The sequence below is a fragment of the Oreochromis niloticus genome, linkage group LG22 (assembly GCF_001858045.2).
Source record: "Oreochromis niloticus isolate F11D_XX linkage group LG22, O_niloticus_UMD_NMBU, whole genome shotgun sequence".
Lineage (NCBI taxonomy): Eukaryota > Metazoa > Chordata > Actinopteri > Cichliformes > Cichlidae > Oreochromis > Oreochromis niloticus.
The window spans coordinates 10335366-10350488 of NC_031985.2; the positions used below are offsets into that span (position 1 = coordinate 10335366).

The following is a 15123-nucleotide window of genomic DNA, read 5'->3' on the forward strand; positions in this document are numbered from 1 at the left end:
TCCCACGAGGAGTTCAACATTAGTAAGGTATCCCATATATCAGGAAGTGATGTGGTGATGGTGTGAAAGATTATTGTTTTTTCTGTTTTTTGGGGGCAATCGTGGCTCAAGAGTTGGCAGTTTATCTTGTAATTGGAAGGTTGCCGGTTCGAGCCCCAGCTCCGACAGTCTCGGTCGTTGTGTCCTTGGGCAATACACTTCACCCGTTGCCTACTGGTGGTGGTCAGAGGGCCCGGTGGCGCCAGTGTCCAGCAGCCTCGCCTCTGTCAGTGCGCCCCAGGGCAGCTGTGGCTACAACGTAGCTTGCCATCACCAGTGTGTGAATGGGTGTGAATGGGTGGTAGTGTAAAGCGCTTTGGGGTCCTTAGGGACTAAGTAAAGTGCTATACAAATACAGGCCATTTACCATTCTCAGCACAGAAAGGGAAGTGAATTACCACTAGTTTAAAAAAAAAAAGGGAGATTCTGAGGAAGCGTGGTGGTTTATAAGCCCTCCTCATTTTTTCAATGTTGTCTGTTGTCAGTGATGCTGACAAAGCTGTAAAATGTCTGAATGTCTGCAGTACTTTGCTCTGGAGACTGTAATCTTTTGTATTTGTGTATCTATGAGAGAAAAGTTTGTAAGAAAAATCTTTGAAAATCTTTTCATTCAGTTTGCTGCATTTTAGTTTAATGTGAATATAGTGAAGTTATAAACTCACATTTTACCAGCAGCCATCAGTATTCACACCACACTGGTCTGTAATCTAGCTTTGTGTTTTTGTTGCAGAGGCTGTTACTCTGAAGTTAAAAACCTGAACTGTGACTTCCCACAGCAGAGCTGCCTGGTAAGTAAAGAGCAGTAATTAATAAACACGAGTATGAACTATGAGTCCAGTCAGCATCCATTATGAGAATGCTATTATGTCTCTCACTGCTGTTGTTGTGTTTGTTAATTGCTGAGAGAAATAAACTGAAGAGAAGATTTGCCTTTTTACTGTAGAGTCAAAGCGAGGAAGAGACTCTGAAGTCCGTCATCTCCTTATTTGTATGTGTGTGTTTGTGCATTTTCTTTGTGTAACTACTTCATACTCTGCAGGCGTATTGCTGACGAGGAAGTGTAGTGTCTGCTTTGAGCTTGCTTGTGAAGTCCTCAGTTAAATTTTACTAACTTTTAGCTGAGTTAGTGGTCTGTGAGTCATTAGGAAAAATCAGGTAATATATATGCTATTTAAAGGAAGCTAAAACTGTTACATTGCTCTTAAACTATTTTTAATAAAAAAAGCTTAAACAAAAGCAAAGCATAAAGAAAAACTTATTCATGGCTTCATCCCCTCTAGACTGGATTACTGCAATTCTGTGCATCTTTTAACAGGTGCTAGATTATATGAACAAATCACTCCAGTTTCAGCAAATTTTTGAGCCCTAAACCAACAAAGTTATTTACTGACACAGTGTAGTAAATAATTACACAACAAAGAATCCCTGTGTGGCCTGATTCCCCTTCTGTGTCTCCGTTCCCGTGATACTTGTGCTCACTGGTCTCTGCTGAAAACACTGACGCAACAATCCAGCGTCGAGGAGAGCTCAGCCACACTGCTATGTACCTCCCTCGACAATCCTGATCAGCTGCAGGTGTGTGTGATCATCCTCCTCAGGTGTGGCCAGTGTCCCAACTGGACACACCCACCAGGCCTGACGGTGCCTGTAAACCGGACCTCCGGAACACACACCCTCCCACACACAAACATCTATACACACAAACCTGAAAACCAGGGACACAAGCCACAAACCAGTAAATATATAAACAAGTGCAAAACTGCTCATCGACCCTGGGTCACTCAGACCGAGGTCCTTGACAATTTGTATCCCAGACATTCAGACCTGTAGATACTGTACCCTGATATGGATGACTAGGAAGCATTTCAAGATTTATTAATAAATAAAATTAATTGAATAAAATATGTTTTTCTTTTTTAGTTTATTATACATTTATTATACTTATTGACTTTATAATTACTTTAATTTTCTTTTATTTATTTAGAAATTAATAATATAATTCATTATTTGATCATTCAAATAGCGGCAAAAACCCCACTATGTTTGCATACCATTAAAAGTATTACTTACAGCTGTAGCTACTGATCTTTGAGAAGTTAAAATGCAATACAACCTATAATTATCACAGTCTAATCTGCTAAACACATCTATAATTCTAGACGTCAACCAGTCTTATTATTTAGTTATTTTAAGTTCCAGCTGATCAGCATATCACTTTTTCCAGTGCTGTTGTAAGATATTTTTGTTTTATTATGTTGTAATTAATAAAGTTTTATTTTTATCAAATTTATTAATCAGCATTTGAACGAATGAGAGTCAAAGAAACATTAAAAACAATTGGTCTCAAAGGTCTGAAAAATAAAGCTGTAAATAAAAATCTGTAAACTTGTCATGACTGACCCCCTAAATGGTTGTTTTTACAGTATTCACATTTCTTTAGTGTTTTTGTTCAAAATGTTAATATAAGTTTGGGAATTTCTGGTACAGCATCAAATTTATTAGAAAATACAACTAATTAAGCCATTAATAAATTAAATAGAGTATTTTTAAGTAATTTGAAAGAGTTTTGCTATTTTCAGTTAAGTTTCTTTAACGAGAGTTTTAATAACTGCTAATAAAGCAGAAATTAATGTAGAGCTAAACATGAACCAACATGAGGGTTCATGTTCTTATATATTAAATCACGTTGTTATGTTTCATCATCTCTGCTCAGAAAAATTCAACAAGGAGTTTGGGAGGAAAGAGACTGGATTTTTAAAAATTTCCTAAACTTAAAAAACTCCAGTCACTTCCACCATGACCTGTGTGACTGAGAACCTACACAGACATGTCTCCTGAGGTCATTTCCTCAACTGTTTCTGTTCAGAAATTTCTGGAGAGAAAACTGAGAAACAAAATGAATGAAGATGACAAGTTGTGGATCAGACTGACAGACTCAGCAGTAGAGGGCAGATATTTGTGGGTGGATGGTTCACCACTGTGTAAAAGGCTTGATTGTTGAGAAAACTTTAGGTTGCGCCACATTTGTGAAATAACTATTTTAACTACATCCTAAAATATCACCTCATCTCATGGGCAGTTCCTCATTTTGTTCTGCTTTAATACTTTTTATTTTTATGTTCCTTTTAACCGCCTGCAAATCTGATGCAACTCATAAAACTGTTGTTGCATTTGTATGCAAGAGATCAGCACAATGTACCACAGTGACAGACATTTCAACAATAAATAAAGAAACCTTGCTTCAGTTATAATAAAAGCAGTTATTCTGACAGGAGGAGCCAGACTGTAGATGATGCCTCCTCCTTCCTCTTTAGTCAACAGGAAGTTCTTGTTTTTTTAGCTGTAAAACAGAAGTTAGAAGGAGTAAGGAAGCAATTAGAGTGAGCATCAATGCTTAGCTACATCTATTTTCTATTAAATGTATAAAAATTTGAATCTATGACAAATAACAAAGGAAACATAATTTCAACTCTTTGTTGTGTTTTGTGATTCAGAGACTGTTGGATTAAGTCTGAAGTCAGGATCTTGACGTTTCAGCATGATGAGTCGTCCGCAGAACTTCATAGAAGGTAAGAACATTAATGTGGTGGTAAAACAACAGGAAGGTGACGGAGCTTCAGTCAGATCTGAGTGATCATCATCAGACTTTTAATTAAAGTTATGATGTTTGTGCTGGAACAGAACAACATTATATGTATACGACTTAAAAATATGTTGAGCCCACATTCATTATTTAATTATATGAATTTTTAAAATCTTTTCATAAATCAGAAATGTACGAATCAAAAGTAATTGATGAAGAAAGAGTTTTTAAAAGTTCTGCAAAATGAAGCTGTGAAGAGCAAAAACAAAAACAGGAACTGACCAAAAGGATGTGTGACATGTTAACATGTTTTAACTCAAGTGTTTCCTGTGCAAAGCATCTTAATCAACTTTAATGTTCTTGTATTGACACTCAGCTACAGTTCAGTGTGCTGTAATAGTACTAAAGTATTGTAACATGAGAAACTGTTTAAAACTGTTGTAACTGATAAATACACGCTTTTCTGAACTCTCACATTGTGTCTCGTCTAAATGTTCATCAGGTGAAGCTCCTGACTCTCGGCATGCAAAATCAAACAGAAGGTCAAAGGTCACCGCAGAGAGAGTGGCCCTGGTGGTTCTCTGTATCCTCCTGGCAGCTGCTCTCATCGTTATTTATCGTCTCTGTGAGTTTGTGTGATTTTGTTTTTCTTTCTTTACTTAAAAAAGATGCGTCCAACTTTTTCAGAGTTTTTCTTGTTTTTTGAAAAATCTTAATTTACAAAATCTTTGTTTCTTTCATTTTTAAATCAGCAGTTGAAAACACAAAGCTACAAAAATCCTTTCAGTGTAAACAAACCTCACTGACTGACTGGTTTGTTTGTTCTTTTTTAATCAGCGTTTGACAGAATTAGAACGAACAAAGAGCTCGAAAACCTGAAACATCACAAAATGAAGTGTGAAAGTAATCTGACAGGTAAGCATATACAGCTGATTGTTTCTAACCTTCAGTCTAAATCAAACTCATGACACACAGCTGAGTCGGTCTTTTTTATTCCATGTAAATGATTATTGAAGATTTCTATTCAAACTTTAGATAAAAATAAATGATGAATGACTGACGACAGTTTTATTCTTTATTCTAACAGAGACTCTCTCTAAAATAAAACCATGCAGCACGGTGCAGCCGACCTGTCCAGGACCTAAAGTAATAAGTAAGTTATGGATTTTGTCTCTGAGACACAAACTTCAAGCTAAGTTCACACAAACATGAACAGTGATTCTTCCACCTGACTGAAGTCGTTGCTGTAATCTCTTCAAAGATGATCCTTGTTATAAATGTGAAGAAGGCTGGGAGCAACATGGAGGAAAGTGCTATTACTTCTCCATCAGGAAATCATCCTGGGAACAGAGCAGAGATGAGTGTAGAGCTAAAGGAGGAGACCTGGTTAAGATAGAGAGCAGAGAGGAGCAGGTATGAAACACTGCTGCAGGTTCATGTTCTCACATGTTTTATCACATCTTTATGTTTCATCTTCTCAGCACAGAAAAGTCTAACAAGGTGATTTTCATCATATTTTCCTGATCAGAGTTTCCTGGAGAGAAGACTGAGAGATGTAATGACTGAAGCTGAGGACAAGTTCTGGATCGGACTGACAGACTCAGCAGTAGAGGGCAGATGGGTGTGGGTGGACGGATCACCACTGAATGAAAGGTTTGATTGTTGTGAAAATATATTTTTTTCATTTCCAGAATTAAAGTTACCAGTTTTTACTGAAACAATTCTTTCTGTTTTTCATTCCTTAGTTTGAAGTTTTGGTGGGGCAATGACCCAGACAATTGGAAAGGGCACAATGGTGAATATCCTGATGGAGAGGACTGTGCGAGGATGGGAGAAAAAGGTGGAGCTGATGATCTGAAGTGTTGGTTTGATGCATTTTGCTCAAAGCCTCACAGAAGTATTTGTGAGAAAGCAGGAGTAAAAGGACAGATTAAAAATGTATGTGACTGAAACTCAGTCTATTAAACACCAGAGTGGAGTGATGCCGTAACGTCACAAACAAAAAAAATTAATATATTAAAAAAATGTAACATTTTGCATCTGATCATTTTTTTTCCTTTTTGATCTGATTAATATAAACATGAAATGTGGGAGCACTTCTAAAATTCATTTAAGTGTTTTCAAATGCTATTTGTGTTATTTAGAAATATCCCAAAACATTTAGATTCCCCTGAATGAATGAATACTTCACTCAACTAGAGAAGAAACTATGAATTAATTATTATCAGTTTTGCAGGAGAAAGGACGAAAGGAAGAAATGTTGTGTTAAAATTGAGCAATTAATAGATGTTAGTGTGAATAAAAGGAGTAACTGAGCATTTCAGTGTTTGATATTTTATCTGGATACAACTGATTAGTCTGACACTTGGTAGAAGTGTTAATTACTAATAAACAGAGAAACACTTAAATTGACAGTTTATGGACTTTGCCTTGTATTGCTCAAAGACGTGAACAAACAAGCAAACAAATAAAAAGTATTTTGACAAACTTAAATTAGTAGCAGCATTTCTTGTCATAAATCATGACCTGTGTGGAGTTTAGCAGGAAATATTTACTCTTTAGAGAACCATCAACCATCATTCAAAAAAAGTGCGCAGCTGGCTAATATTACAGCTCAGCTGAGGGGGACACCATCAATGTTTACATCCTGTCACACCATCAGGGGCATGACCTTCACCTCACATGTAGAAATGTAGGCAATTCCACTACAGCACTACAGTCTAGAGGAACGGCATCTGTTGGTTTAATTTTCTGATTCTGCTGCTTTATATTGAACTGATGTTAATGTTACTGTGTCCACTTTCTGCACTTTCCTGAACTCTTACATCTGTATCTCCTCTAAATGTTAATTAGGTGAAACTCTTGATGCTCTTTAGTTAAAACTAGAGGGTCAGAGATGGTAAATAAGACCAGTGAGCCTTTTTGGGCTTGATAAGAGGATCACTGCTGGTTTTCCCACACTGTAATAGGCATCACTTGAGGTTATGTGAAATCCACAAAATGTTTCACTGTCCTATTTTAATGAAACTCTCGCTAATTGATGTGTACTTATAAGGCTAACACACACACACACAGAGAAATCCATACTGATTTAGACTGAAGATCCAAGTCTGCCAAAATTTGCATTGTACCTGTCGTCTATGTTTACCTGTGAAATTTGTATTAGGATCTTTGAGGTTTTCGAGCGTTTCTTTGGTTCTCGTGTTCAAACGCTGATTCATTAAAATGGAGAAATAAATGCTTTGTGGATTAAAACAGATAAAGAATATTTTACAACAGCTCTGTCAGCAAGAAACACAGCAGGTGAAAATATAAACGAACAACAGTGAGTCACTTCTGACACTTTCTGCCTCTGCTCTGTGTTCCAGATATAGTGGGTGCAAATATGTGTAGTGTAAGCAGATAAAACTTTAATAACAGTAGGCTGTTTTTCATGTAATAGTAACATATAACAGATCATTACCCAAAGCTGTACATAATAATAAATAATAATATATGTTTGTAAAAACCTAAAATGTTGTCATTTGGGCACTTGAGGGCAGCAGCAGATAGCTTTTGTTGTTCTTTCCAAGTTTTTGGATTTCATGATGATCATTTTTCCTGTTTGTTTCCTGTTTTTATTCAGATACTGAAAAGAGAGACTTAATAAAACATCAAAACAAATCATAATAGTTTAAACCCTTATTGTTAATGTTCTGTTTGTCATTTACTTTAGTGTTTATCACAACTTTGAAGGAAACCACTAGACTTGTAGTCAAGACCGCCTAATCCGAGACCAAGACAAGACCAAGACCAGAGGGTATCGAGACCAAGACAAAGACCAAGACCAGAGGGTATCGAGACCAAGACAAGACCAAGACCAAGACCAAGTTGAGACGAGACCAAGACCGAGACCGAGTCGAGACGAGACCAAGACCAAAACCAAAACCAAGACCGAGACAAAAAAAGTCTTTAAACTGCAGCCAGATGCTGCTTCGTTTACAGGTGTCAGGCATATTTATGTGTTTTTGCTTTCGCACAGCCCTCCTTGAGTTTTGTTCAAAAAAGAATGACTTCATATAGGAAAAAAAATAAATATCACATATGCAGGACACCTTAAACTAGTTTTTTAATTAAGCAGCAAGGCAGAACAAAGTCGGGCCTGTATCAAGACACAGGGACTAAATCCCAATTCAACCAGACCCAGAACTGATCCGGAATTAAAACAGGACTACAACAGTTCAAAATCAGGACTACTTAGGACTTAACCAAGACGGAACCAGAATCAGAACTAGATGATAGTAGCACTGAAAATCATCATAGACCTGCACTACACTTATTTTTTTAATCCTACCAAAGTCCACTATTTAGATTCTGAAAAGTTTATATAATTATTTAGCCTTGTTGTGCAAACAAGCCTGCATAACTTAATAAATATAGAATTTGAAAAGTAACAAATGGTATCTAAAAAGAAACAGGTACTAGATACATGTTCTGATGAGTTTTGGCAAACAACCATTTGACTAACATGTGTGTCTCACCTGCTCTTGTTCGATCTCTGTTCTGTCCTCATTCTCCATCTCCCTCTCTGTTCCTCTCTCTCCCTCTCTGTTCCTCTCTCTCCCTCTTTGTGCTGACAATCAAGCCAAACACCAACATCATCAAATATACAGTTGAAACCAGATATTTACATACTCTTCAGATAAAAACACAAACACTTTTTTAATTGTAACATCAAATCAGACTAAATGTTTATTTTTTTAGATTGATAAATATAAAAAACATATTTGTTAACTTAAAGAGTAAAGAGAAAAACTATATGTATTTCTTAATTGCAAATGGCACCAAATTGTATTCAAAATTGAGCCACACTTATGGAGCTCCACAATTCTGTTCCTGGTGTTTTGGTTGACATTTCTTGATTTTCACATGTCACAGAAACAGGCTCTGTGTTTTGCCTTATATGCATCCACAGCTGTGCCACCAATTTACTCACATGGACTCTACTAACCTATCAGAAGCTTCTTAAGCTCAGAATGGAATCGTCTGGAGTTTTTCTTATTAATTAACAATAAACTTAGTGTATATGTTCTCCTAAATTTGATGAAAGGGATAAAAATAGACAGCTCTGTCTCTCTTTATTCTGTCATTAAACTAATTCAAAAGATATTTCAACATTTATTTATCTAAAACAAAAGTTTACTCTAAATTAATGTTTAACAGTAAAAATAGTTTTTATGTTTTCTACCTAAAGTGTATGTAAATATCTGGTTTCATCTGTGAATATACTGCTGTGTATTGAAATTTCTCTTGTTTTGCATAGATATACTGAACAACATACAAAGCATAATATATAAAATAACATCTACCTGAGTTTTTTCTTTGAAAGAAGCTTCTTATGTCCATTGTTGTGTTCATCAGTACACAATTGAAACCGATTTAGAGAGTTTGTTTAGCCGTGGAGGGTAACAACTGAAAATATGAAATGTAGGCTAAGACTCTCTAAAAAATCAGCATTGTTGTTCGGCTTTTTATTTATCCATTTGTTGATTCACTCGAAGAGCAAGTAACGCAACCAACTGATCAGTTTGATATCAATCTTTTGTGATACACCGTCATATTTACATTATTAGTTCAGTACGAATGATTTGCTTTGGTACCTGGTCAAACTTAAGCTCTCCTCTGTCTGCAGCAAACTCGCAGGCAGCAGCTTCTCCCCCCTCGCTCACATGCGTGCTGTGCTCAGTCGCCTACTGCCTGAGCTCGGATCATACCAAAATTAGGGGGAATTTACGACGGTGCCCCATGCTTCTGAAAAAATGACCCGGGCTTAAGCCCAGTAAGCCACCCCCCCGCTCCGCTAATGGTTGACTCCAAATCTCCGGAACACTATGTCGATTTGAGAACGGAAGATCGAAACAGCGAGACCAAGACCGAGACAAGACAAAAGTCCGTCGAGACCAAGACAAGACCAAGACAAAAGTCCATCGAGACCAAGACCGAGACCAAGACAAAAGTCCGTCGAGACCAAGACGAGACCAAGACCATGTAAAAGTGGTCTCGAGACCAAGACCGGTCTCGAGACATCCAACTCTAGAAACCACAAACTCACAGAGATGTAAAGAATAATGAGAGCAGCTCTAAAGAGAGGATAGAGAACCAGCAGGGCAATTCTCTCTGAGGTGACCTTTGACCCTCTGTTCGATTTTGCATGTTGAGAGTCAGGAGCTTCACCTGATGAATATTAAGACGAGACATGGAGATTAGAAAAGGGCAGAAGTTGAAGACAATAACATTTGTGTCATATAAAGCAGTCAGAGTCTTTTCAGCTTTTCTGACATCATCTCAGCAACATGAAACAAACACACTGAACAGTTTCTTTTTATTGAATCACAATTTCATGATTCTGAGTCATTGACCAAGACTTTTGGGGAACTGAATTCTTGTTTATTATTTGATGATCTGTTCGGTTCCTAATTTATTTATTTACCCTACCCTGACACACACACACACACACACACACACACACACACCGTGTTAAATTGATTTTTTTTAAAGTGTCTCTTCTGTTGGTTAACAAGTTTTCTAGTTCCTTTAAGTTTATTTTTAACTAAACTTTTTGTTATAAAAAATATTTGAGTGTTTCCACAGCACAGGTACAACTGCAACTTCAAAAAATCAATAATATTTTATCAAATTAAATATAATTCTGTTTTCGGTGTTTTCTTTTACAGTTTTTTACAGACGCTAGGACACATTTCTCAATACTTAGGTCACTTTTGCAAAACTCTTCACACAATTCTCCTAACTGACCTTCAGCTTGGCAAAGCAGTTCATTTCACATTCAAAATGCACTACAACTACCAAAACACTTTATTCAGGTCTCAAATAAACTCATTCTTCCAGAACACTAGCAAAGGTTGACAGCCGACAAACACACTTTGTCACCCACAAAACAATGACCTAAAAAACACTAACAACATGTAGCATTACAGTGTTTTCTTGTGTAAAACAAGGACACATCTCCGTTTATAATTTCAATATATGTTACTGGAATGAATCAGACATCATGCAGAATTCGTTAATATTTGTTTATGTATTTTTATTTTTTTGCACTAAATAATCCCAAAATACAAGAATTTGTATACACACCATCCACTGATACACATACAATAGTAATGCTAATCTGCTCGGTCTTCTCCATTTGGCCACAGGTTCTCATCCACATCACATCTTATGTCATCTAGGGCAATACACCTAGGAAAGAATCTTCTGGCATGCCTGATCCATCCCTGGCAATCTTCTGCTGATATCTCCAGGCATCCAGCATTCATTGCATCCAGGAGGGACATTTGATCATGTGGATGATGGTCGTAAACCTTCCACCGCCATGAGGAAAAGAATTCCTCTATGGGGTTGAGGAATGGAGAGTAAGGTGGGAGGAAAAGAGTCTCCATTCTGGGATGGGCTGCAAACCACTCGGTGACTGCACGGGAGCGATGAAATGCCACATTGTCCCATACAATTATAAATGTTGGCTGATTCCTTCTCTCCGCATCCCTTTCCTCACCTAGCACAACCCTTCCATAGAGATCATGCAGGAACGCAAGGAGCCGTTCAGTGTTGTATGGCCCAATTAGTGGTCTGTGTAACAGCAGTCCATCAGTGGATATTGCTGCGCACATTGTGATGTTGGCACCCCTCTGGCCCGGGACATTCACTGTGGCTCTCTTCCCAATCACATTCCTCCCTTGTCACCGTGCTTTGGCCAAGTTGAAACCTGCCTCATACACAAAGATGAAAATGTGGTGTGTTCGCCTGCCTTCAATCTCCATGACTCTCTAACATAAATCCACAAGGCAACATAAGCTGTTACAGTAGTAAATTTGTAAAAATTGTCTTTGTGTGTGTTTGGTTTTGTTCAAAAACAGATCTGTATTTTATTTTGATCTTACCTGGACATACTGGTTCCTGAGTTGCTTGACATGTTCAGAGTTCCTTTCAAAAGGCACAGTGTACAACTGTTTCATCCTGACCTGATGTTTTTTCAGGACTCTAGAAATTGTTGTTATGCTTACACTGTGAATATTTGCGAAAGTAACGTTGTCTGCCAAGACTCTGTGTCTAATTTCAGTGAGTTTTATCCCATTGTTTCTGATGACCATATCAACAATGGCAGTTTCCTGCACATCAGTGAACATCCGTCCTCTCCCTCCTGTGTGAGGTAACCGTTGAGTCCTAAGCAGAAATGCAACAACAATTACACAAAAGCTTATTTGCTTCTGAAATGTGCAAATGCCCTTGCAGAATACAAGTTACCTGTTGGTTTGCCGGAAAACTCTAACAATAGATGCCACTGTAGAGCGTTGCAGATTTGGCTGCACTCTCTGACCAGCCTCTCTCATTGAGTGACCATGATTTACTACATGATCAATTACAGTAGCTCTGATCTCATCTGAGACTACAGCTCTTGATCTTCCTCTTATTCTTCTTCCACCACGCATACGTATTCCTCGCCCCCTCCCAGCCACTCTTCCTCCTCTTTCAGCCACTTCTCCATTTCTAGCTGGGTCCATGTTTACATCACAAAACAAACCTATTCAGCAGTTGTCTCCTTTTGTAATGAAATTGAAGGAGTAACACCTGTGTAGATGTTCATCTACAATGAGAATCAGCTGTGGCTGGTTAAACTGCATTTTTAGATTTAAAATATGTTTCAATAAAATATTGCTGTTGAATTTTGCTGTCTTATTCAGTTTTGCATTATGTTATTGTTTTGACCATAAGTTTAACAGTTTTGCAAACAGTATGTAAGTACATGCAAAATGTCCTGTACGTGCAAAGATTTTTGGCAGTTGTTGTGTCTGAGTGAGAAAATAATTCATGAAATTTGAGAGATGTAGTCATTGAATGCATTTTGTGCCAAAACAATGATAACTGATCCTCAGTTTAGCCCACATAGACTTCTGTTGTGCTCACTGTGTGAGGAGTTTTGCAAAAGTGACCTACGTATTGAGAAATGTGTCCTAGCGTCTGTAAAAAACTGTAAGCAAAGATTATTCGCTTTTACAAGAAAACTACAATGTTTTGCTGATTGGGTGAAGAGTTTTCTTATTTGTGTGTAGAGTTTTGCAAAAAATAGCCAATAGTTACAAAAAATGTGCTCAAGCCATCAGAAAAAACTGTAATAAGCACACAATGCACCAACTACACACTGATGGTATGAATAAAAAACACATCTGGCTTTTTCTTTCTCTGTGCACAAGGTAGGCTATGTCAGTTTGAGCTCATACTTTTGTCATAGATCCGTAAGCATAGAGGGATCCAAACTTCAAGTACTGGTGTTTACTGGTGAAGCAATTTTATTTTCTAGGCACCTTCAACTGTCACATGTTTCTGTCTGTGAGATAGAGCAGGGAAGGGCATAGGTAGTACAAGCAACCATCAAGGGAATACCGTTTGCTTTTATGAATGTATACGCCCATAACTCAGCTGCAGGTCGCGTGCGGTTATTTCGTAAAATTAATGATAGATTATCAAAATTACATAGTGGTTCAATAGTAGTGGTGGGAGGGGACTGGAATTGCACAACCCACCCTTCAGTTGACAGAAACACAGGACAGGCTCACCCACCTTCGGGCTCACTTTTATCTACAATCATTCTTCAGAATGATCTGACTGATGTGTGGCGGAAGCTCCATCCCACAACCAGACGGTACACATATGTAAAAGTTTCTGAGAGCAATGTGAAGGCAGCTAGGCTTGATAGATTATACATCAACCAGACGTATAATAATAGACTAGTTAAAGCAGAGATTTCACCTGCTGGTTTTTCTGATCATCATTTAGTGACTGCAGATGTTTCTTTATTGATGCACTCTAACATCTGTTCGCACTGGCACTTTAACGTACAGCCGATTCATGACAAAGAGTTCTGTCAAGCTTTTTCTGACTTCTGGTGCCACTGGAAACAACGGAAAACTGACTTTTGCAATTTGGCTCAATGGTGGGAGGTGGGGAAGACACAGATTAAGCTTTTTTGTCAACAATACACATCACATGCAACGACTACTGTTAAAGACTGCTTTGAGGACTTAGAACGAGAGCTCAAGATGCTAGAGACAAAGATTATAAGTGGGACAGATGATACAAATAGTACCTGGGACGATAGGAGGAAGGCTTTGGGCAAGTTTCTTCACGAAAGAGCAAAAGGTGCTCTTCTATTAAAGAAATGGATACCCCAACAAGGTTCTTTTTTAAGCTGGAGAAAAGGGTTCAAGAGTCACACCAAATGATGCACCTAAGGCTTCCAAATGGGAAGGTGACATCTGACCCAGTAGAAATGAGGAAGCTTGCCATTGACTTTTATGCCAGCCTCTTTACTGCTGACACACGTGACCCTGAATGTGTGACGAAGATGCTGGTGGGGCTGCCACGGCTGGATGAGGCTGAATCGGCTGTGTTGGAGTCTGCTGTCTCTTTTGAGGGGACGTCTTCAGCGGTTCAACAACTCAACGGTGGTTGGTCATCAGGAGTTGATGGTCTTCCTGCGGAATTTTACCAGGAATTCTGGTCGCTGCTAGGAGAGGACATACATGAGGTTTTAACATACTGTATGACCACTGGGATCTTGCCAACAAGTTGCACAAGGGCAGTTTTGACTTTACTGCCAAAGAAAGGAGACCTGGGCTTGCTTAAAAATTGGAGACCTGTCTCTTTGCTTTGTACGGACTACATGATTATTGCAAAATGTCTTTCTAACAGGTTGAAGACCTGTATCGACATGATTGTTGATGTGGATCAAGCATACTGTGTCCCTGAAAGAACTATTATGGACAACTTGTTTTTAATTTGAGACATTATTGATCTGGCCAAGCTCAGGAACTTGGATGTGGGGTTTTTATCTCTGGATCAAGAAAAAGCTTTTGATAGAGTTGATCACCACTATTTGTTTAAAACTTTAGAAGGTTTTGGGTTCGGGAACATTTTCATTTCTTGGATCAAATTGTTGTACTAAAACGCTGCATGCGTGTTAAAGGTGGGGGGAGGGTTAAGTCGGCCTGTTCCAGCTCAGAGAGGCATTAGGCAGGGGTGCCCTCTTTCTGGTATGTTGTATACGCTGGCCATTGAACCCCATTTACACCATCTTAGACAGGGACTCTCAGGTTTTACCTTTGAAGAAGCAGGAAGCACAGTAAAATTGTCAGCTTATGCTGATGATGTTACGGTTTTTATAACCAGTCAAAGTGATATTAAAACATTCAGACAGACACTGGACTTATATGAGCGAGCATCCTCCGTGAAGGTTAACTGGTCAAAGTGTGAAGGTTTCATTTTGTGAAGGGACTGAAGTGTTTGGGAGTGTTTTTGGGAACTGATGCTTTTCAGGGGAAGAACTGGGAGGGTGTTGTTGAAAAAATTACTGCCCGGTTGTCTCAATGAACATAGGTCCAGCCACAGTTGTCCTATAGGGGACGGACTCTGGTTGTTAACTTGGCCGCTTCTGTACTCTGGCACCGTGC

At 38.3% G+C, this 15123-nt stretch overlaps 1 protein-coding gene across 4 annotated transcripts in view; it reads left to right on the forward strand.

The window, feature by feature from the left end:
- The first annotated feature begins 3388 nt into the window (after positions 1-3388).
- Positions 3389-15123, forward strand: part of LOC109196562 (hepatic lectin-like) — a 78735-nt gene continuing 67000 nt past the window's right edge. The window contains exons 1-8 of one of the 4 annotated variants that reach the window (XM_019350749.2): positions 3389-3419; positions 3534-3608; positions 4125-4247; positions 4460-4537; positions 4710-4775; positions 4884-5035; positions 5151-5275; positions 5368-6115. In XM_019350749.2, the coding sequence (XP_019206294.1) occupies positions 3578-3608; positions 4125-4247; positions 4460-4537; positions 4710-4775; positions 4884-5035; positions 5151-5275; positions 5368-5572 (780 nt within the window). In that variant the 5' untranslated portion in view covers positions 3389-3419; positions 3534-3577 and the 3' untranslated portion in view covers positions 5573-6115. The other 3 variants (XM_025902493.1, XM_025902494.1, XR_003216011.1) reach the window with 3 other exon arrangements.